Source organism: Camelina sativa, chromosome 20, assembly GCF_030686135.1.
Source record: "Camelina sativa cultivar CO46 ecotype springtype chromosome 20, ASM3068613v1".
Taxonomy (NCBI): domain Eukaryota; kingdom Viridiplantae; phylum Streptophyta; class Magnoliopsida; order Brassicales; family Brassicaceae; genus Camelina; species Camelina sativa.
Window position 1 is genome coordinate 19200132 of NC_141899.1, and position 21399 is coordinate 19221530.

The 21399-nt window shown below is 31.8% G+C and overlaps 3 protein-coding genes, 1 long non-coding RNA gene, 1 other non-coding gene and 1 pseudogene across 16 annotated transcripts; 4 read left to right on the forward strand and 2 right to left on the reverse strand.

The window, feature by feature from the left end:
* Positions 1-365: 365 nt before the first annotated feature.
* On the reverse strand, positions 366-4073 carry LOC104770896 (fimbrin-2). Of its 2 annotated transcripts, none has more exons than XM_010495366.3 (14): positions 3807-4073; positions 3544-3717; positions 3185-3426; positions 2907-3078; positions 2765-2803; positions 2611-2679; positions 2382-2498; positions 2055-2266; positions 1800-1955; positions 1515-1714; positions 1277-1434; positions 932-1028; positions 752-843; positions 366-662 (listed from the first exon to the last, which is right to left on the reverse strand). In XM_010495366.3, exons 1-14 carry the CDS (start codon positions 3891-3893, stop codon positions 513-515), a joined length of 1965 nt encoding a protein of 654 aa, XP_010493668.1. In that variant the 5' UTR covers positions 3894-4073; the 3' UTR covers positions 366-512. The 2 variants fall into 2 exon arrangements, with proteins under 2 accessions (XP_010493668.1, XP_010493669.1); XM_010495367.2 differs by having other exon boundaries at positions 3803-4050.
* Positions 4074-9472: 5399 nt separating this feature from the next.
* On the forward strand, positions 9473-9544 carry TRNAK-UUU (transfer RNA lysine (anticodon UUU)). Its single transcript has one exon. It is a non-coding gene; the product is annotated as a tRNA-Lys (tRNA).
* Positions 9537-12136, forward strand: LOC104770897 (protein PEP-RELATED DEVELOPMENT ARRESTED 1, chloroplastic). Its single transcript, XM_010495368.3, has 9 exons — positions 9537-9997; positions 10259-10414; positions 10682-10750; positions 10843-11013; positions 11096-11239; positions 11334-11492; positions 11601-11666; positions 11779-11838; positions 11927-12136. The coding sequence occupies exons 1-9, from the start codon at positions 9674-9676 to the stop codon at positions 11969-11971; spliced, it is 1194 nt and encodes a 397-aa protein (XP_010493670.1). The 5' UTR covers positions 9537-9673; the 3' UTR covers positions 11972-12136.
* Positions 12137-12510: 374 nt separating this feature from the next.
* Positions 12511-14150, forward strand: LOC104770898 (uncharacterized protein At5g48480-like). The gene is made up of 2 exons (XM_010495369.3): positions 12511-13083; positions 13694-14150. The coding sequence occupies exons 1-2, from the start codon at positions 12791-12793 to the stop codon at positions 13923-13925; spliced, it is 525 nt and encodes a 174-aa protein (XP_010493671.2). The 5' UTR covers positions 12511-12790; the 3' UTR covers positions 13926-14150.
* A 344-nt stretch (positions 14151-14494) lies between these two features.
* Positions 14495-14971, reverse strand: LOC104770899 (putative lipid-transfer protein DIR1 pseudogene; annotated as a pseudogene). The gene has a single exon (XR_015593546.1). The product of XR_015593546.1 is annotated as a putative lipid-transfer protein DIR1 pseudogene (transcript).
* Positions 14972-16167: 1196 nt separating this feature from the next.
* Positions 16168-17870, forward strand: LOC104770900 (uncharacterized). Of its 10 annotated transcripts, none has more exons than XR_015593548.1 (5): positions 16183-16603; positions 16764-16962; positions 17086-17210; positions 17306-17342; positions 17445-17870. It is a non-coding gene; the product is annotated as an uncharacterized LOC104770900 (long non-coding RNA). The 10 variants fall into 10 exon arrangements; XR_015593549.1 differs by having other exon boundaries at positions 16267-16603; positions 17050-17210; XR_015593553.1 differs by having other exon boundaries at positions 16267-16603; positions 17050-17176.
* Positions 17871-21399: the final 3529 nt, after the last annotated feature.

Consider the following 21399-nt stretch of genomic DNA (forward strand, 5'->3'; position numbering starts at 1 on the left):
TCTTTTTTTTTTTCTTTCATTGAATAATCAAGTAACATGTATTTAAAGGAAAAAGGAATATGATTAGAAAAATAAAGTAATTATATTTCTACAACATGATTTACGTGCACCAATGACTTCGACAACGTTGAGAGATGTTCACGTTTGCAAGTTAAATGCAACCCGCACAAGCAATCCAACAATATCAAATTGCAACTACGAGCACAAAAATGCTTTTATCATTGTGCTTTTGAATGGATTAAACAGACGAGAACGAGTTTATAGAGATGTATTGGACAAAACTATCATTTCTTCGGAGCAACAATTTGGCTTTGAGTTTCTTTGCACAATTGATCAATGTATTATTTCGTAGTTAGATTGGGATGTATGTCAATATTCGCCGATGACATTTCAATTTTTAATATTGTTTTTACACCCCAAAAAAAAATAAAAAAATACGAATGAGCGGAATAATTGATAACATCACATATTAAAATTCTTAAGAATATATAATTTCACCGGAAACCATATATTTATTCTATGGAGGAATCAGAAGTAGAATCGTCGAGTAGACTTCCACAGTGGTTGTCGGGAGATCCGGTAGGCTTATTAAGATGAAGAGGTTGTTTGAGAGTCCAATGCATTATACTCGCCGTCAACGTAAGCATCATCTTCTGATTCACCTGTTTTCATAATATTTACACACATAAAATTCAAATCTTTCACTATACTGTTCTATTGATTTTGTTTAGCGACAAGGTTTCAAAAGTACCTCAATTATGTCTTCAGGGAGTAAAAATATGGAGCAACCCAGTTTCCTTGCTATGCTAATCACGTAAGTTGCATTCATCTTTTTCTCTTCATCTGTATGTTTAGTAAGTGTTGTCCCTATTAAATTATAATGTTCACTCATAAACAAACACAGAAACATAGTATTTAACAGTTCATTTACCAGTTACTCCGTTTGTAACAAGACTCCAGTTTACGGATCTTGGCTGCACTGAACTCAGCAGCTCCAAGAAAAAGATCCCATCGGATAAGCTCTTGTCCTGTCAAATTCAGACATTCATTCGTTATTCACACATGGCCCGGTTCGATGTGAAAGACTAACAGGCTACTAAAGCAAAGGATTACTAAACATTTGTTGTTTATAAAGTAGTTTAATGCAGTTTTACAAACTCTTAAAGCAAATATTATTGATAGGGCCACAACTCTTTTGTTGAAACGGACCACCATTTTCATTGTATCATACGGATTGTGTATGTAAAACAAATGAAGCATGCAGGAGAGTACTTACCCTGAAACTGTACATGCGTGTTTTGCATCCATTGTTTCTCACTTTTGCATTTGCCCATTCCAATATATCAACGTCTGTTATTTCTTTGCCATTGGAATGGAATCTCAAGTTCTTAAGAAGTTGAAGGATGTTGTATCTCATCAATTGCCATAAGTATGCTGCAATAGGTTGAACAAACCATCATTATTATTTTAAGTTGGTTCATAAAAACACATAATCATGGAATTGGAAAACTTACCTAGTATGAGCTTCTTGTTTCCTTGAACAATGTCATTTCCGGCAATGTTAACCAGAGAGAACTTGAGCTGCTTCCCTAGTTTCACAACCTGGTTACAGTTTTCTACTTTCTTGAATGGCAATTTAATGGGAGGCTTGCTTGCTACTTTCCAATTAACAATGCCTGGAGACACCTTGTCTAGTGTCTGCAATAGAATCCACCTGTTGACAAACACGTAGCTCAGTGTTAAATATACATTCCACATCTCTATTAACCAGTTCTTATACTCAATGCTGAAATACTAACCCATCTCTAAGATCTTCAAACACGTTGTTTATGTATAGCAAACTATCAAAGCTGTTAATCCAAAACCGGAATGCTTTTTCTTCTCTTGAAATTTGGGTGTCATCAGCTAGATTTTCCAGAAAAGATATCTGTTTTGTTTGTGTTGAAAGGCCATTCCTGCGGGGAAATAAAAAACAGTTCTAATCTGTTAGACCAACACTAAAAATGTTTCTTTTCACATGAACTGTTTTTGATTTTTTAAGTGTATCTTTTCACCTGTGCTGGAATATATGTGCCACAAACGCAAGATTAAGATTCGGGGAACCCTCAACAATATCTTTCGCTGTCAAGTATCTCCTGCACCCCATTCTGTCTGCATGTTCGAGCACAAGCTTTGCTCTCTCAAATGAGCTTTTAACTGCAAAATGTGATGCATTCTTGTGCTCTGGTGCCAGGACATTCAATAGATTAGTGTAAGCTTCCGCATCCTGTAGAAAATCATATCATTAGCCATATAAAAGAGTCTATAGAACATTTACTAGATTATTTTGGTTAAACCAACCACTTAAGAACTCATAACTTGATATTAGAGACTTTGAATACCTTTACATCAGAGGAGAAGTTTGTGACAGTTTTCTTGTATTCAGTTTTTCTTAACTGAAAATTCATCCATCTCAATAAGATCTTCTCAGGTGGTAAACTCATCAGCTCTTCCACATCCTGTTAATCCAAAAAGTTGAAACAAGGTCAATTTCTTTTGTTAAAAAAAAGAAGTCCTTGAATGTTTGTTTTAAACTAGTGGTATCAAAACAGTGAGTGAGTAGTATTTTACCGTGCTATCACCGACCAACTCCACCAGCTGGGGAGTTTTCTTCAAGTTTAAGTCTGCTAGCAATTGTATCTATACAGAACATTCACAATAAAGATTAATAACACACTCATCATAGCAAAAACAACAAATAGCAGTAGTAGCAATAGATCCTCACCTTGATGATTTGAGAAATCACACCAAGCACAAGATGACGCTGAAATAAGAGAAACAGAGAAGTGTTAGTCACCATTACCAAAATCTCAAGATAGTGAACAAGCTAATGATAGACTAGAGTTAGAATCACAGATTCCACATACCCTTCCTTCAATGATATCTTGAGTTCCTATATTAACCACAGTACACCCAATAGCCTTGGCAGAGTTTAAACAAAGCGTATGATTCTCATTTCTCTCCCATGGATTAAGCATACTCTTAGTATTAATCGCTCGTTCATCAATCGTTCCAGGAACCGCCACATTAATAAGCTTACTACATCACATCAGAAAACAAAACCCCCACCAAAATCTTTATCATCATCAAAAGTAAAACATTCAAAGAAACATAGAATCTGAGCTAAGGAAGAAACTAAACTCACCAAAGCAGAACACCATCTTTTGCAACTTCGAACAGATCATTCGAAGCCGGGTTAATCGGAAGGTACTTGTTTAGAAACTCATCACCAGAGAGATAATTATTGATATGAGCAACATAAGAAGACTTCTCAGAATCGCTAATCGTATGCAACAAAGTCGTTGTAGCTGCTTTAAGAAACGCAGACGAGTTCTTCACACCGCTTCCGATTATAGCATTCACATGCGCTTGAAGATTCAGATAAATCTGCAATTATAATTAAAAAAAAAAAAAAAAAAAAAAAAAAAAAAAAAAAAAAGCAAATTTTAGAATCACCAGAAGAAAACACAAAAAGATCTGTAGAGTTAATCGACAATACTGAACTCTGAGGTAAAACTCGAAATCGACGTCATCGTTTAATTTGGGATGAAAGCTTTGGATCAGCGTCGCTCTCTCTTCGTCGCTTAGGTTCTGATCTCCGACTACTTTTGATTTCCCCATCCTTGACGCGAGGTCTGATACCGTTAGCTTACCGCTCTCTCTTCTCATGCTCGTGAACTATAAATAATTGAAAGAATCAGATCGGAAAAAAAAAAATCAATTGAGAAAAGTAAAATATGAAAGGCGTATGGATCAGACGTACGTACGTGAGATTTCAAACTCCGAAGCTCCACTTGTGTGAATTGGTTCTGTAACCATGGATCCGATACCAAAATCCCCACGAATCCTGACATTTTAATATTCTCTATTACGATTGATCTCTGAAGCGTACGTTAAGAAGAAGAAGAAGCTCTATAGCAGAGCTGGCAGTGAAGAAGGAGAAAGGGAAAATTCAAATTAATGACGAAAGTACCCCTTTGAGTCTTTTTTGCGATTTTAAATTTCGCAATCAACTTTTTTTATTTTTGTGTGTGGGCAATAAAACTGTGACCTGTGAGGGCCCATAATTGTCGTTTATATTGAAATTACGCTTTTAACCTTTGCCTTCAATGGCTTCTCGTTATCGTGGAGAGGGTAAATACAAGATTTGAAGTTACGGCTAATAACTAGTTGGAGCTGTACGTAACGGTCGTTTAATTAGTTTGGTTATTTCCATCCCGAACGTGGATTTACTTAAAAATTCAAACCTTTTTCCTTTTTCCTCAAACGTAGATCAATAAATTTCAAAGTGAATAGAAAAAATTTAAACTTTCTTGACTTAATTTTTCTCTTGCTGTCACTATTTTTTAATTATTACTCTTCACTCTTCAGTAAATTATTTAAATATGCACCACACAAAAAATGTTACCGATGTAAAAATGTATTTATGAATTATCTTTTTTTATATGCACAAAAACAAAAAAATTGCCCAAAAATTCTAGATATCTAAGAAGAATTCCTCAAAATACAACACTTTATTTTTTTTCTCCAAAAATACCACTCTTAATTTATTTTTCCAATAATACCACAAGCACAAAAATTAGCTTTTAAAAATGTAAAATTTATTTGGTTTAGATTGACTATTTTATATTTAGGATAAAGTTTTTAAGGGGTGGAGTTTTTAGTGTTTAGGATTCAATGTTTAGTTTTGAATGGTGAAAGTTTAGTTTTAGTTTTATTATATTTTTAGAAAATATGTTTTCATGGTGTTTTTGAAAAATAAAACTAATAATGTATTAGTGAAAAAAATTCCTTATCTTAGTAATCTTTACAAGAACTGCAATATATATATAAACACTAATATTTGTGCTTACGTACGTCGGCACATAGTCATTAAATAAAAGGAATATGCAATAGATACCACAAAAATCAAAAGTAATTAAGAAACTACTATATGACCTACAATGTATTCTCTCTCTTCATATAAAATTACTCTTATACCCATTACATATATTACATGTTATTTGTTTAAATATCATGTTATTTTTGTTTTTTGAACGAAATTATATGTCGATTTGGGTTCACAAATGAAATGGTTAGGGTTTAAATTTTACAATTAGAACGAAATTATATGTCGGTTTGGATTCACAAATAAGATGGTTAGGGTTTAGATTTTACAATTAGAACAAAATTATATGTCGGTTTGGGTTCACAAATGAGATAGTTAGGGTTTAGATTTTACAATTAGAACGAAACTATATGTCAGTTTGGGTTCACAAATGAGATGGTTAGGGTTTAGATTTTACAATTATAACAAAATTATATATCGGTTTGGGTTCACAAATGAGATGGTTAGGGTTTAGATTTTACAATTAAAACGAAATTATATATCGGTTTGGGTTCACAAATAAGATGGCTAGGGTTTAGATTTTACAATTAGAACGAAATTATATGTCAGTTTGGGTTCAGAAATGAGATGTAAAATATAAATATTACATGCTATTTTAAAAAATCTCACGAAATTTTTCACTCTTTCTATCTAACACTAAAATAAAAAAGGGTGATTATATCTTTTTACTCCAAAAAAACATGGACCCTATGGTATTTTCCTATTAAAAATGTTTTTGTGGTATTCTCTTAAATAACTTTCAAAATTGTGGTATTCTCTTAATTAACCCTTAAATATATATATATAAACCTAGATGCATTGTTAGCTGCAAAAAGTAGCTAGACACATAACATCTATTTTGTTGTGGCAAATAGACAAACTTTTATTAAGAATAATAGATTATCAATGCATTAACGTTCCTTTAGTACTTTATCAATATTAAAAGTATTTCACTTGATTTTTCCTGTTATAAATAAATTCTCAAGTATTTCATTTGATAAATATTGTATTTTCTATACCTACCACAACTACATCAGTATTTTTTTTCCTTGTAGTACGCATACCATTCTGTTAGTGTATATCAATGTCTATAAAGTATAAACATACAATTAACTCTTTTCTCATTTTGTATACTTCATTTTACAAGTAATAAATATAAGATTTATGGAAAATCTGAAATTGAAAATAAGCTTTAAAAAAAATAAAGAGAATCTTTTAGAAATGCCACTTTTTGGTATGCTCATTTTCAAAAATACCTATTTTAGCTGTCCATTTTTATAAATACGGCTCAATAAAATTGAAAATTAAGAAAAAATTATAAAAATGATAATGTAGTTATGAATGGTACCTACTACTAACATATTCAATCAAAGTATTTTTGAGGTTTTTTATAAGGTTTTTATAAAGTTTTACAAGGTATTTATAAGATTTTACAACATATTTATAAGATATTTGTAAGGTATTTATCCTACTATATTAATTGGGAAGTACAAATTTGAAATTAACCTGAAATATGTAAAAAATTACATTCAATTGCCATTACAAAAACTTAATTAAAATTAATAAATTAACGAAATAAATATAATTAATTTAAAAACGAAAATCAGAGACACAATAAATAAAATAAATTGTAGAAAAGTAAAAAAAAAAATCTATTAGAATCAAAACTAATATGTATTAAAAAAAATTAACAGCTAAGATTTTAAAAATCTAATCAAATAAAATCTACAATTACAAATTTTATCCTACTATATTAATTAGGAAGTACAAATATGAAACTAACCTTAAAATGTGTAAAAATTACATTCAATTTCCATTAAAAAAACTTAATTAAGATTAATTAATTAATTAAATAAATAAAATTAATTAAAAAATGAAAACCAGGGACACATCAAATAAAATAAATTGTAGAAAAGTAAAAAAAAAATCAATTAGAATCAAAACTAATTTGTACTTAAAAAAAATTAACAGGTAAGATTTTAAAAACCAAATCGAATAAAATATACAGCTACAAATTTTATCAAAACAAATTTCCACCACAGGTTAAAATTATTACAGACAAGGAAAGGAAGCCACAGAAAAAAACAATGAATGTTGTTTTCAAAGAGGCTTTTTAGAACTTTTACTAGCTATATTTAGTTGTTTTTTTATATGTTAGTAAGGACTGTGTTTAGTTGACAAATGTTTAAATAATTTTATTCATTACATGCAAATGTTTCAATAAACATTTTTAAAATACAAAAATTATAATATAAACAAACCAAATTTTTAATCACAAACTATTATAAATAACATAATAATAAAATAAATTATTATAAATTTTAATTAAAAAAATTTCAGCCCGCGGTTCTCCGCGGGTTAGTACCTAGTAAGGTGTTAAGAAGGTTACACATATAGATAATAATATAAATATAACTAGATTTTAACTCGCTGTACACTGCGGGCATATAATTTTTATTTATGTTGTATCTATTTGTTAAATACTGGTTGTTTTGTAAATAGAGAAATAACTAAAATTTTCAGTTGTTGTGCGGATAAATGATTATATTATTTTTTAACCCGCAGTACACTTCATGACCATTTGTTTGTTATATTTAGTTTGTTTTGTTTAGTGTTTAAGATTCTATTTTGATTTTTAATTATTATAACAAAAAATAAGGGATCTAAATACATAATAAGTAATTTATATGCTTTGCTGAAGTCACATTTTTCCTAATGATTTAATTATTTACACAATCTTAATTAAATCAACTTGATTTTATGTCAAATATTCTAATATTAGTAGTGTTGATAAATAATTAAATGAGGATTTAACCCGTGTTAACACAAATTTAGTAATATTTTATTAATTCCAACATATCCTCTTTATAACGCATCTACTATAAAACCACATTATATAGTATTTTAAATTTTACATATTCGTAATAATTCCCATTTTTTATTAAGTTTATATATGTTAATTATAATATTTAAATAAATGTCAATCGAAGTTTTTCTTATGTTAAAAATCAAAGCTCACAGGTTTTGGAAAACAAAATTGGAATCAAATTGTTGTTTTTTTTGTTTGCGAAAGATTCAGATATATAATATTTTCAAAACACAACAGAATGTGTGGTTAAATATATGATAGTTTCTATTTCCATATTGGTTGCTGTTATTTATTTAGTTGGAATGAATTGTAAAATATTTAGGAAACAAAATCTGTAATAATGTTAGTTTTGGAAACTTTTTAGGGGTTAATGTTGTAAGTAACTTTTTAAATAAACAAAACTAAAAAGGCATAACACAAAATGTACTTCAAAAATGTTAATATAGATTTACATATGTTTTTGTAAAGTTACACATGTATTTGGGTATATCTCAATACATTAAAGACATTTTGGATAAGGTATTAGAGAAGTGACATTTTTGAAAAGTAGTATTGAAAAGGGGGTGCTTTTGAAATACCCCTAAATTGAAGGAAAAATAGCTTAATTCTCAAATACCAAGAGTTTGTTTATGATTAACCCTTTCTCATTACTTGTAAAATGAAATTTACAAATAACAAACAGAAAGTAATAAGCTGAAAAAAAAAGAACATAAAGTAATAAACATAGGTGGTTTCAGTTTTCTTAAGATTAAAAACATTTAGAAGTCATAATTATTTTTTACATGTAATTAGTCCTAGAAAATATAGATATTAACAAAAAAAATTATTTTAAATATATTATTTAGGAAATTAGAAAGTTAAAGAAATATTTCTATAAATTAATAATTTAATTTAATCAAATGAATAAGATAACGTGTGTGTAAATATAAGCAAGGACAAAATATTTGATTGCAATAGTGTATTATAAAACTACACCTAAAAGAGGATTTGGAGATAAAGCATGTGCCAGACATAGTGAATGAGAAAGAAAGAGAGATTTTGTAATAATTGAGCCAATATGAAGCAGTCCTTTGCCATGCCTACTTTATCTATAGTTTTCTCACTTCATTAAAATTAAATTATATTTGTAAGTGTTTATATCTTACCTTGATTTTTTTTTGGTTTTTTGGTTGGCTTATCCTACCTTGAATATAGATTGACTATCAAATAATCAAATGTGTATACACATTTATACATTGTTTCTAGTTCTACCAGTTGATCAAGACATAAATATATTGAGATACTTTATATGGCAGCATTAGTAATATGTCACCCGACTTTTTCTAAGTAGGCAATGAACTTAATAAGAATCATAAAACACCATTATATCATTTGGACCCCTCCATGCTTCATCCCACATGGTTGCTGATCTCAACTACGACGATTTCCATAATTGAAACCTGATTTTGTGTATCAAACTAAATATTAATGATCAAAACTAAAGCTAAACAACTTTACCCAAAAAAAAAACACTTTGTATTCGTATCGTCATTTACATAGATTAAATCCTACATATTACATAGTGTTATGAATATAACCAATATTCATAACGGTATATAACAAACCAACCAATTAATATTATTCGTGAAATGGTTTATTCTGGTTTTGCAATTTGGATCGATTTTTTTATATCTAATAAATAAAGTATTTTTATCAAGGCCTTCTTAGCTCAGTGGTAGAGCGCGTGGCTTTTAACCACGTGGTCGTGGGTTCGATCCCCACAGGCGGCGTTTATCATTTTTATTTTTAATTTTTCCTTATATCAGTATCTTCTTCGTCGATATTTTATCTTCCTTCTTTTCCTTGCTTAAAACCCAAAACCTCGAAAGTTTACAAAGTCCGAAACGAGAAAACAAACTATGTTACAGTCAATTCATCTTCGTTTCCCCTCAACCCCATCACCATCTCAAAGAGAATCTCTAATCATCCCATCGATTATTTGCTCCATTCCTTTCTCATCTTGTTCTTTCCGTCCAAAACAAACCAAGAAATTGAAGCGTCTTGTTCAATTTTGCGCTCCTTACGAAGTTGGAGGTGGATACACCGATGAAGAATTGTTCGAAAGATACGGAACTCAGCAAAATCAAACTAATGTCGAGGATAAGTTAGATCCATCTGAGTATGAAGCTTTGCTTAAAGGAGGCGAACAAGTCACCTCCGTTCTTGAAGAAATGATTACCCTCGTATGTTTTCTGAGTCCTGGTTTATCTCAACTTGCTTTTGTTTCATCTCAATTTGCTTTTGTTTCGTTTCTCTAAGCTTGGCATTTCGTCGAACAACTTATAGGCGTTTAGCTTTATAATTCATAGACTCGTTACTTGTTAATTGTTTGAATAAATGATGACCATTTAGTTTTCTGGATTATTCATCACTGTTTCCAGATGGCTTTATGATAAATAGAAATCTTTACATAGCGTGACATGTGAATTGCCCTGATGTTGTAGTTGACAGATATGAAGATGAATGAAGCATCTGAGAATGTTGCTGTAGAATTGGCTGCACAAGGAGTTATAGGGAAAAGAGTTGATGAAATGGAGTCAGGGTTTATGATGGCCCTTGATTACATGATCCAACTTGCAGACAAGGACCAAGACGATAAGGTAAAACAATTCTGCATTTGCGCTTTTTGAATAGACACACACAAAAAAACACATCCTCTAAGGATTGACCTGAGTTTGCTACACAAACGACCAAAATTGCTAGAATTGGTATACAGTTGTAACTCAGATTGCTTTTGCAATGTAGTGTAGCAATCTCTTACATATTTTCTCTGGATTTTGAAGACGGTTGTTACCTTCGCCATAAGTTTTGTAACATAGGCTGGAAAACTGATCAAAGAAATTGACTTTTTTTTTGTTTGAATTCAGAGGAAGTCTTTACTAGAGGTCGTCAAGGAGACTGTCTTATCTCATCTCACTAAAAAATGCCCTCCTCATGTGAGTAATATTTTAGTCAGTTTCTTCTTACTTTCAAGACGTTGCTATAGCTTTATATCATGTTTTCAACGTTAGTGTTACTGTTTATTTAGGTCCAGGTGATCGGTTTACTCTGTAGAACCCCTAAAAAGGAAAGTAGACATGAGCTGTTGCGTAGGGTGGCTGCAGGTGGTGGGGCTTTTGAAAGTGAGAATGGTACTAAACTTCATATACCCGGAGCAAATCTGAATGACATAGCTAACCAGGCTGATGACTTGCTAGAGGTATTGTGTTTGTTAAGGAATATGTATCTGTTTATCCTTAGAATAGTCTGAGAATGTGGATAACTCCGAGGAAATTTTGCAGACTATGGAGACAAGGCCAGTTATTCCGGATCGAAAACTACTAGCGAGGCTTGTTTTGATTAGGGAGGAAGCGCGAAATATGATGGGAGGAGGTATACTTGATGAGAGAAATGACCGAGGCTTCACAACTCTGCCTGAATCAGAGGTTTGTGAGACAAACTATTATGTCCATTATGCTGTGTTTATGAAGGTAATTGAAACATTGGAATAGAATGACTTATTGCATGATCGCCATACAGGTGAATTTCTTAAGCAAACTGGTAGCTTTGAAACCTGGAAAGACTGTGCAGCAAATGATCCAGAATGTAATGCAAGGGAAAGATGAAGGTGCAGATGATCTAAGCAAAGAAGGCGATTCTTCTACGCAAGCAAAAAGACCGAGTGGACTAAATGGAAGGGTAAGTATGACCAACTAGTACAGCTGTTGTTAAAAGATATGAGTTTTTGAGTAGGCGCTGAATCAAAGATTATTCGTTTCTTACTTGACCTACTTGATGTGATCCCAGGGAAGCGTTACAGGAAGAAAACCGTTACCAGTAAGGCCAGGAATGTTTCTAGAGACTGTCACAAAGGTATGTTTTCTATGTTTGTCAATCAGCTTGTCCCAACAGATGATAAGAGTAGAGTAGAGAATATCATGTGACCAGTTTTTTTGTGTGATGGTTTAAATCTAATCTTGATAAGGTATTGGGAAGTATATACTCGGGTAATGCCTCTGGTATAACAGCACAACATTTAGAATGGGTGAGTTTCTTGTAACACCAAAAACACTTGCAGACAAAAAAAAAAGTCGTTTCTTTACAATTTTATCAAAACCAAATTTGTTTAACAGGTTCACCAGAAGACCCTCCAAGTTCTTGAAGAAATCGCATATTAGTCAAAATATTATTTCTCGTTACATCAAGAAAGATTTGCAGGTAGAGAGACTGTGTCCTTCAACAAATCTTTCTTGGTATATAATTGTAATTTGGTTGGTGTATATTACAAACAAATATTGTCTCTATACGTTACATCCCCTAAGCTTAGTTATACATCTTGCTCATATACATCATCCCAGCATTAACTAAAGTAGTAAAGTCTATACCACACACATCAATTAAATCTGAAAAGTGCTGGTAAAAAAAAATTGACATTGAATTAAATATATACTGAAGGTAATAATGGTACAACATAACATATCTTTAACCCACTAGAATGAATGTGAGAAAATGTAACTTGTCCTATGTGGAACCAATTCATTCACCCATTCAGTTAGATAATGATAACAAACAAACTTGAAAAATGTAACCAAAAAAATTTAAAATAATTCGAACAAACCAATTAAATTAAATTAATATCGCAACGGTTGAACGGAGACGACACGTGGACGAGACAGTAGTCCTATAGGGTAGGAAAAGAGAGAGTCGTATCGCAATAAATGAAAAGAAGGGGGATTAGTAGGGGTATGCTCCCGTAAATAAACGAAAAAGTAAGGGTAAAAATCCCGGACGCGAAAGCAATTGTTATATCCATTTGAATCCTCGTCAGGTTGGTTAATAGCACAAAACGATTCCGCTTCTCCGCTTCCATAATAAATATCTCTCTCTCTCTCTCCTTCACCCATCGTTTTTCTCTAGATTGTTCTCTTACACTCACACCATTCTCATTTCTCTCTTTAACCGTAAACGAATCTTCAGCTTTTTTTCTTTCTCTCGCGATGGCTCAAGATGGTGTTACTGCTGATGGTGCTAACGGAGGAGCCACGACGGCGGCGGTTGTGGAGAAACCTGTTACCTTCACCGCTTTCAAGACGACGTTGACCGTTGAAGCTCAGAAAGTTAGCGACGCTGTTACGTTCTACAAATCTGCTTTCGGTGCGATCGAGTCTGGTCAGAGTCTTTACCCTAAGCGTAAGCTTGACCAAGAGCTTCCTCATGTTCTCTCTTCTGAGCTCAACCTCGCTGGTTCTTCCTTCGTTGTTCGTGACGTCACCACTCTCTCTGGTTTTACGTAAGCTTTCTTCTCTCTCTCGCTTGCACTTGTTGTGGTGTTTGACGTTTAGATCTCGCTTTTTTCATCTCTGATTTTTTTTTTTTTAGGTTTTTTTTTTTACTCGTTTAGTGTTTGATTTTGTTGTAGATCTGGATTTAGGCTGTAGTGTGAGTAGTTATCTGGAGATAAATTACGTTTAGAAGCTATTTGCTCTTCCTGAAACAGGATTTACTGTTCATATATTTGTTTGATTCGAGTTTGTTTAGACGTTGAACAGTGCGTACTCAGTGGTAGCGTTTGATTTCTGTTTAGATCTGGATTTTGGTTTGTGATATGAGAAGTTTCTAGTAGTTTAAGACGCTTAGAAGCTATTTTCATGGATGATTCTGCATGTTTTGGATATTTTGTGGTTTGATTTGGACTTTGAACTTTTTTTGTTTTAGACGTTGAACAGTGCGTACTCAGTGGTAGCGTTTGACTTTGTTTTAGATCTGGATTTTGGTTTGTGAGATGAGAAGTTTCTGATAATTTAAACCGCTTAGAAGCTTTGTTCATGGATGATTCTGCATGTTTTGTATATTGTGGTTTGATTTGGACTTTTTTTGTTTTTTGTTTTTACGTTGAACAGTGCGAAATCGGAAGGTACGACGATGACTCTAACCCTCGAGACAGATGATGTTGAAGCAGCCGTTGCGAAAGCTGTGTCCGCGGGAGCTGGGAAAGTAGAGGTTACGGAGGTGGAGACTGAAGGAGGTGTTCAAGGAAAAGTCACGGATCCGTTTGGTTTCACTTGGATCTTCTCTGCTCCGGCGAAGAAGATTGAGAACGCCGCCGTGAACGACGAGAACAAAGAGGTTTAGTTACTGCCGTCGGATCTGATTTTTCGTCGGTTTCTGAACAAACTCTGTCATCCTATTTTCTGGTTTATGCGTTTATTTTGTCTTTTGTGGAATCCGGTACGTAGTAAACCGGATCGATTAGCTTAATGACTTTCTCGGAGTTTTAAGTTTCACCCCTATTGACATACTCTAATCTTTGGTGAAATCAGATATTATTAATCGGATTTTATATATTTTTGTTGATGATTTTGCTTCTGTTAATTTTTTGTCAGTAATCATGTTTACCTTTGCTGGATCTGTTTTATCATAGGATAGAACCGTCTATTAGCTTAGTGGGTAAGATAAGAAGGAATTAAGAAGAATATTGGAATAATTTGTGTCGAGTATACGTTTTTTAAGTTTGTTGTATTGTGTCAGAGTGTTTAATACTGGGTCGGAGGTAGAGAAACCATAGGCCTCTGGGTATGTGCTTATTGGTTCCGTTCTCGAAATTGCCCTTACGTGTGTTGTTTGGGCCTTGTGAAGTTTTCAATTGGTCCTTCTATAATCTTTTGACTACTTTTTGGGGTGGTCGACCCATATACGCCATGTGGCAGAAAGTACGTTTTATAAAAAAAAAGAAATAACAACATCTCATATTAGAATATGAAAAGACACACACGCACACTGAGTCACTGACACGCACAAAGCTCATTTTATTAACAAGTTGGGGCGTTGGGTATGCCACACTCTTTAGGGAGACCAGAAGCGAGTTCGGGATCTACACCGAAAGAACCGAGCCATGGAGAGTTCTTGTATCCACAGAGACAGGCGAAATCAGCGTGCTGCAGAGCGGTACAGCAAGGCTGTGTTGGGTTTGTTGGATTCCCCTTGGTCACCGCTGGTTTGCACTCATTCAACTCATCCTGGGTCATGCCACAGAGGTCAATCGCTACTGACCTATCGACTAACATAGCCATTATCATCACGATTATAGCCGTAGCTGCCTTCTTGCTCGCCATTTTTTTTTTATCTTCCTCTTTTTGTTTGTTGTGTTTGTGGTGTTGGAGTGAATGTTGATGAGAAGGTGTATCTTCTTATATAATATGTGTTAGAGTAACCCGTGAACCAGATTGAATTATTCCATTAGTCACGGGTTGTGTTTTTTTTGTACTTCACTTTTGGGATATGGTATTTGTCATAGAATCATAGCACTCCGATTCAATTATCCAATTACACAGTCCAGCCCACAAATCTTGTACTACAAATGGAAACTATATATTGTTGTCAACTGGCGCATTGTATACTTATAAAATTCTCTTTCATATAGAAAAACAAAATTACATTAAAAACCATCTTTAAACTATTGGGCCGATTTGAGCCCAAGTAAGAGTTATGTTATTTTCTCTGTCAACAACCAAACAATTAGCTACTTTAATCACAAAACAAATGAGAACATCAGTTAGTACAATATAACCTCTATAAATTAATAATATTGGGACCAAGATATTTTATTAATTTATAGTGATATTAATTTATTTATAAATTAATAATTATTATTTTATAGTGTAAATTATTAATTATTAATTAATAGATATAGTTTTAATTGTTAAATTTTAAAAAATTATGAATTGAGACAATTTTATCAAAATAAGATTAAACTTTCGGATGTTGTAAATTTTATGGTTTATAAATTGAACTTGTAATATTTAGAAAACATTATTGGCAATAAATTACAAATACTATATACAAATTGACTTATACACATGACATACATAAATTCAAATTTATGAATAATAATTAATATCAATTCTCCTATTTTAATAATCTGTCAAATTATCAAATTGTATAATGATGCATATCTAAAAATTGAAAGCTTTCAAATTTAACTATTTTTATGATATGTTATAAATTTAGAGATATCATTATAGTTTGAAAATACAACATCACAATTGTTCTACAGAAATGAGCTTTAGAAGAAATATATTATTATGTCAGTATATATATATATATATATATATGTAAATTTACATGATTATTAATTTATGATATTATTGGGACCATATTTTACATGGGGATTTCAAAAAAAATATTATCTTATTATCTTATCGAATTTTGTTAATTTTTACACTGGCCCAACTTGAGACTAGCAAAATTTATTAATTTATAGTATTTATTAATTTATAGAGTATTAAATTATAGAGGTTTTACTGTATATAAATGGAAGCAAAAAAAAAGTATGTATCTCGTTAGCTCTGTCATTGGTTCTTCTACCTATCGACTCGAGACTTCTAAGGCTATCTTTATCGGTACAACTATTAGAGTGTTCTAAGCAAAAAAAAATGTTTAATAAATTGAACAGTAGCCTTATAACATAATTTTTGATCTTGAATTTAGAACAGTTTTAATCCCAGTTCTTCGTGTACGTGGCATTACGGGATTTGTTGGGAATTTTTTGCAATCGGGATAATTTTCATTTCTCTTCTTCTTCCATAACGCAACTAGGTTTTCTTCGAGAAAGAGAGAAAACAGCGAAAGCTTCGATTTTCGTTCGAAGGTAAAAATTCTATCAATCGAGAAAACAGAGACTAAACACCCGACAACCTCTTTATCTCTTTCACAATTCACGAACAAGGGGAAGACGGTGATGGAAGTTGGTAGCGATGGCGTTGCTGTCATCACACTCATCAATCCTCCTGTCAATTCTCTCTCTTTCGACGGTACTCCTCTCTGATTTCATCAGATTTCTAGGTCAATTTCGTTGTTTGATTGTCGCTTTTATATGGTTTCGATTGATCTCCGAAAATTGCAATTCAGCTTTCCGGATCGAACTTAATGATCTGATTATGTGGAATCCTGTGTGTCTGCTTTAATTTACAGTACTATACAACTTCAAGAGTAACTACGAGGAGGCTTTGAGCAGGAATGATGTTAAAGCTATTGTTAATTTTCTTTGATTAATTGAGAATCGAACTAGTTTATTGAACTGTTGTGGTGGGAAATATAAATCAGGCGGCTGCAGAGCTGGCCAGGGATCGGATCGTAGTTGGAGTATGTGAGCGACCACACCTTTAAGCAAGTAAGCGACTACACCTTTAATCTTTTTCTTTGCTTAGATCATAATTTTTTGTTTCCTAAGTCCCATGAGATTGATTCTTATATTTAGCTAAGTTTAGTTGCTTTGATTGATTTCGACTTGGAGTGATGTTGTTACTTATGAGCAAAATGCAAAAGAAGAACCTTTGAACATCTTTCCTAAAAAGTCTGAAACTTTTTTGATGAGTTGTTTCGAGGTATAAACATCTCTTGAAAGATCTCATTGTCCAGGTTCTGATCAGTCTTAAGTTAATTACAAACAAGCTCATTTGTTCTTTTCTCTGTGAATTGTTCTCTAAATTTTGTGTTTGGGATGTGATTTGTAGTGTTTGCTTAGATTGAAAGAGAAAATCTAAATGATAGGTATGTTCAAAGCTTTGCCTAACCTTGTATGTTTTTGTTATTTTTTTACACTGTGTTGTTCTGCAGTTGGTCTCATATGAAAGAATACCGTGTGTGTTTCAGGTTCATGGACCTGAGCTCTGTTTTGGAGCCTGGCAGGACATCGGGTTTCATGCCTCCCCAGCATCCAGCAGCTTTCCATCCTAATAAGATGGCGGTCTACCCTAGTTACGGTTACTATCCAAACATGTCAATGTGGCCATTCGTCAATCCTGCTGGCCGTGATTCGTCTCAAGATGTCAAAGATCATGCTCCTGTTGCTTAATCTTCTTTCTGTTAGATTCATCATTGATCATAGTTCAGATGATTCTTTATCAGTAGTTTTGCAGTAACCATTGGGAGGGGATTAGAGAGTTTTATGATTTTTTGTTTCGGGTTATCAAGTATTTAAGCTTTACTTTAGGTGCTATTTTTGAATAAAGAGAAACTTTGATCCAATGTAAAGGTTGAAACAGATCATTTGAAGATATCTATCATTTCTCTTCCACATAGTATTAAACATTCTTAAAATTTAAATTAAACATTAATCTATGTATTTATTAAACATTCTTAAATTTCTATAAGAATATTATATTATTAAATATTAAGATCTTAAACATATTTTCCCAATAACTAACTTCTTAACAAAAGTCCTTAACTACTGATCTTACATTATTTTCACAATATTTATACTCTAAGAACACCCTAAACTGATCTTCCTATAAAGATGCCCCAAAATAAACTTTTACTGCACATTTCAGACTTTGACCACAAATGTCAAATGTTTTTCAACGAATGTCAAATGTTATAAGGGAAAATTGTAAAAGTAGAGCAAATTAGACTTTTGACCTTTGTCTTCTAACCACTTAGCCTTTTCTCTTCATTCTCTGTGACTCTGAGAGAAGCGTTAAATCCAAATTTCTAGATTCTCAATTTCCTTTACTCTTCTATACTCTTCTATTTTTTAAAATTAGTTTACATTTTCTTTTATTTGAGGATTTCAGTTCTATTAGTCGTAACCATTGTAGAGACGTTTATTTTAGTCACCATCTCATATTTTAACTTAAATTTGGTGGTGTGTTGTTGTTGATACACAAGAGCATTATTAGCTTTCAAATGCAATTACCTGTTTTACCGGCGACCATCACTGTTTTACCTAAACCTTACAAAATGTATAGCGGCGATCACTGTTTTACCTAATTTACAATCATTTTTTTTTTTTTTTTATTTACAATCATTTTCTTTTGTTACCGTTATGAAAAGAATTAAAGTAAATCACTTCTTCTATGCAACCGAAGGTTAAAAAGACTCAAACAAATGACCAAAAAGTTTCATGTTTACGGAATTACGAAGAGTATTTTGATACGTATGTATTTTTCAATTTTTTAGGCTAAGATTGAACTTGATCAAAAAGAAAAAGAAAAAAAAGGTTAAGATTGATATTATCCTGTGAAGTGTGAACCCTAACTATGCGATGATTCTAAATATTGCATATTCTTTTAAATCTTTCGTCATTAGATTTTATATTCTGAATCATGTGTTCGTTTATACTCCCTCTGTATCAGAATAGATGATGTTGTAGGATTTTATTTTGTATCAGAATAGATGATTTTCTATATACTTTTATCAATTAATGCTAAGAAATTGCAAAGTTCAAGAATCATTAAATGAAAATTTAAGAGTTTGATGAAATATTATTGGTTAATAATTATAAAAATATATTATTAGAAAATAATAATACACTTATTGTTAAATAATAAATGTTTTTCTTGATTTATGTAAAAATACTAAAACATCATCTATTATGATACAGAGCGAGTATATAGGATTAGTTTGATAGAGTAGCTTTTAGGTTGCATAGAGAAGCACAATAGTATTGTGTGTTTGACCAGACCTATATTGTGACCTCTCGAACCTAACGCTATATGGACTATGGTCATGTGGAATTGCTCCTACCAGAGAATGTATCTTGTTTTTTTTTTTTTTTTTTTGGGTGCAAACAGTAGAGAATGTAGCTTGTTAGCTCATGTAATTAAATGCTTCTCGATGTTACAATAAGAATCAGGATGAATACTTTTTGACAAATGGAGCTGCAAGACGTTGCAGAAGAGCACGATATAAATTGCCCCATGACCAAAGCAGAGAAGCTACAACAAAGTTTTATTACAAACTAGAATAACTGTATCCAAAGGTCCCAAGGAGTAAATAATATTTTGACACAAGATACGCAAATGACGTATCTAATATTCCAAGGTCACAAAGGAGGAGTAAATGTGTAGTTAGAGCACGTTCACGAATAAATATTTTGTTTCTTCTAATAAATGTTTCTCAATTGTTATCTTTTGTTTTACAATTTTTATTTTAAAATTCAAATGCAGCATATTTAATTCTTCATGTAAATACAATTTTATATAAGAGAAAGATATTTAGTTGACCTGACATTTATATTGTAAATATTGGATTTGTAAAAAGTATTAAAACAACATTCATAATAAGTAATAACACATAAAGCATATTTTATAGTGAGTCAGAGTTCAGAAATTCTAAACCAGAGTTGAAGAGCTACTTAAGAATCTCGATTTCTAAATTCTTGGTTGATAATTGGAGTTCATATATCTGAATCCAATCTCTGTTCAGTTAAATCACATCGATTAAACTAATGACTAATTAATGAGGAGTTTCATAGTAAAAACATTACATAACAAAAACATCAGAATTAAAGTTAAAATCAGAAAAGTAGTAAAATTAACTGCAAAAGAAGACAAAGCCGGTGAATTAATGATAGAAACATACTCCCTCTGTATCAGAATACTTGATGTTCTAGAATTTTTTCTTGTATCACAAAGGATGATTTTCTGTATACTTTTATCAATTAATACTAAGAAATTACAAATTTCAAAAATCATTAAATGAGAATTTAAAAATTTGATGAAATACTATTAGTTAATAATTATAAAAATATGTTATTATAAATGAAGAATACATTTATTGCTAAACATTAAATGTTTTTCTTAATTCATGTAAAAATTCTAGAACATCAAGTATTATGATACAGAGGGAGTAGAAAAGACTAATGATAGAAATGTCGAACGTTAATAGTAGTACGTAGTAGTAGTAGAGACTAGAGAGTAGGCCAAAGCAACATTATAAAACAAGAGTCTTAAATACCTAAAAAGCACCCATTTAGTTTACGGATTTTTTCAGAAGCATGGCATCCATTTAGTTTATTTTTGTCTCTTTTTCTTAAATTTTCATTCATTCTATTTTTTTTTATTTTTTTTTAACTCGGGGGTAATCCCAGACTAATACCCTGGGGAAAGGGCAACCCATGGGTAGGCCCTCTTCCGGGTTTTCAAATGGATCGTAAACAAGGATCCATATCCATGTGGGTGACCGAATATTCGTGAGATAGTTCCCTCCAGCAGGGTTCGAACCCGAATTGTGTTTGCAACCAGGGCCCGTCCTTACCATTAGGCCACGAAGATCCGGACTTCATTCATTTTATTTTGCAAAATATTTCTACAAACTGCCGAAAGTGTTTCATTATTTACGCAGTTTAAAGCTTAAACGTTACTAAAAATTCGTTTATAGTTTGTAAATAAATATTATTAAGACTTTTTAAACTGCCTTAAATTATTAAAGAGATTTTAGTTTCTACTCACTACATTCATCTTTTCATAGTGTTTACTGTTATAGCTGTATATCATTTGGTGAAATTTTTATGTATACGATATGTTATATAATAGTAAGTAATAACACATCATTCTATTATATATATAATCCATAGAATAGAATGCTAATATATTCTATTTACCAATATATTATCTAATTCAACAACAAAAAAATCAAAAATTAATCATTAGTGATCATGTGTTTAATAGTGTTCAATAAGGACTAGTAAAAATTCAATAGTGAATATGAGAAATAAAAATCTATTTTCTTTTTTTAGTGCAACATAAAAGACTATATTAGCAATGTTTAAGTTGTGGCTAAAATCATGTATTTTTTTAATTTAGAACTTCATTAAAAATATCGTGTT

What these genes read in the sequence shown, in the direction of transcription:
- LOC104770896 (XM_010495366.3), bottom strand. Translation starts at nt 3,893, where the DNA reads ATGTCAGGATTCGTGGGGATTTTGGTATCGGATCCATGGTTACAGAAC. An exon ending in TTCGGAGTTTGAAATCTCAC is followed by an intron (nt 3,718 to 3,806) that starts GTACGTACGTCT and finishes AATTATTTATAG; the next exon opens with TTCACGAGCATGAGAAGAGA. An exon ending in GCACATATATTCCAGCACAG is followed by an intron (nt 1,956 to 2,054) that starts GTGAAAAGATAC and finishes ATTTCCCCGCAG; the next exon opens with GAATGGCCTTTCAACACAAA.
- LOC104770897 (XM_010495368.3), top strand. Translation starts at nt 9,674, where the DNA reads ATGTTACAGTCAATTCATCTTCGTTTCCCCTCAACCCCATCACCATCT. An exon ending in TTCTAGAGACTGTCACAAAG is followed by an intron (nt 11,667 to 11,778) that starts GTATGTTTTCTA and finishes AATCTTGATAAG; the next exon opens with GTATTGGGAAGTATATACTC. An exon ending in CAGCACAACATTTAGAATGG is followed by an intron (nt 11,839 to 11,926) that starts GTGAGTTTCTTG and finishes TTTGTTTAACAG; the next exon opens with GTTCACCAGAAGACCCTCCA.
- LOC104770898 (XM_010495369.3), top strand. Translation starts at nt 12,791, where the DNA reads ATGGCTCAAGATGGTGTTACTGCTGATGGTGCTAACGGAGGAGCCACG. An exon ending in ACCACTCTCTCTGGTTTTAC is followed by an intron (nt 13,084 to 13,693) that starts GTAAGCTTTCTT and finishes TACGTTGAACAG; the next exon opens with TGCGAAATCGGAAGGTACGA.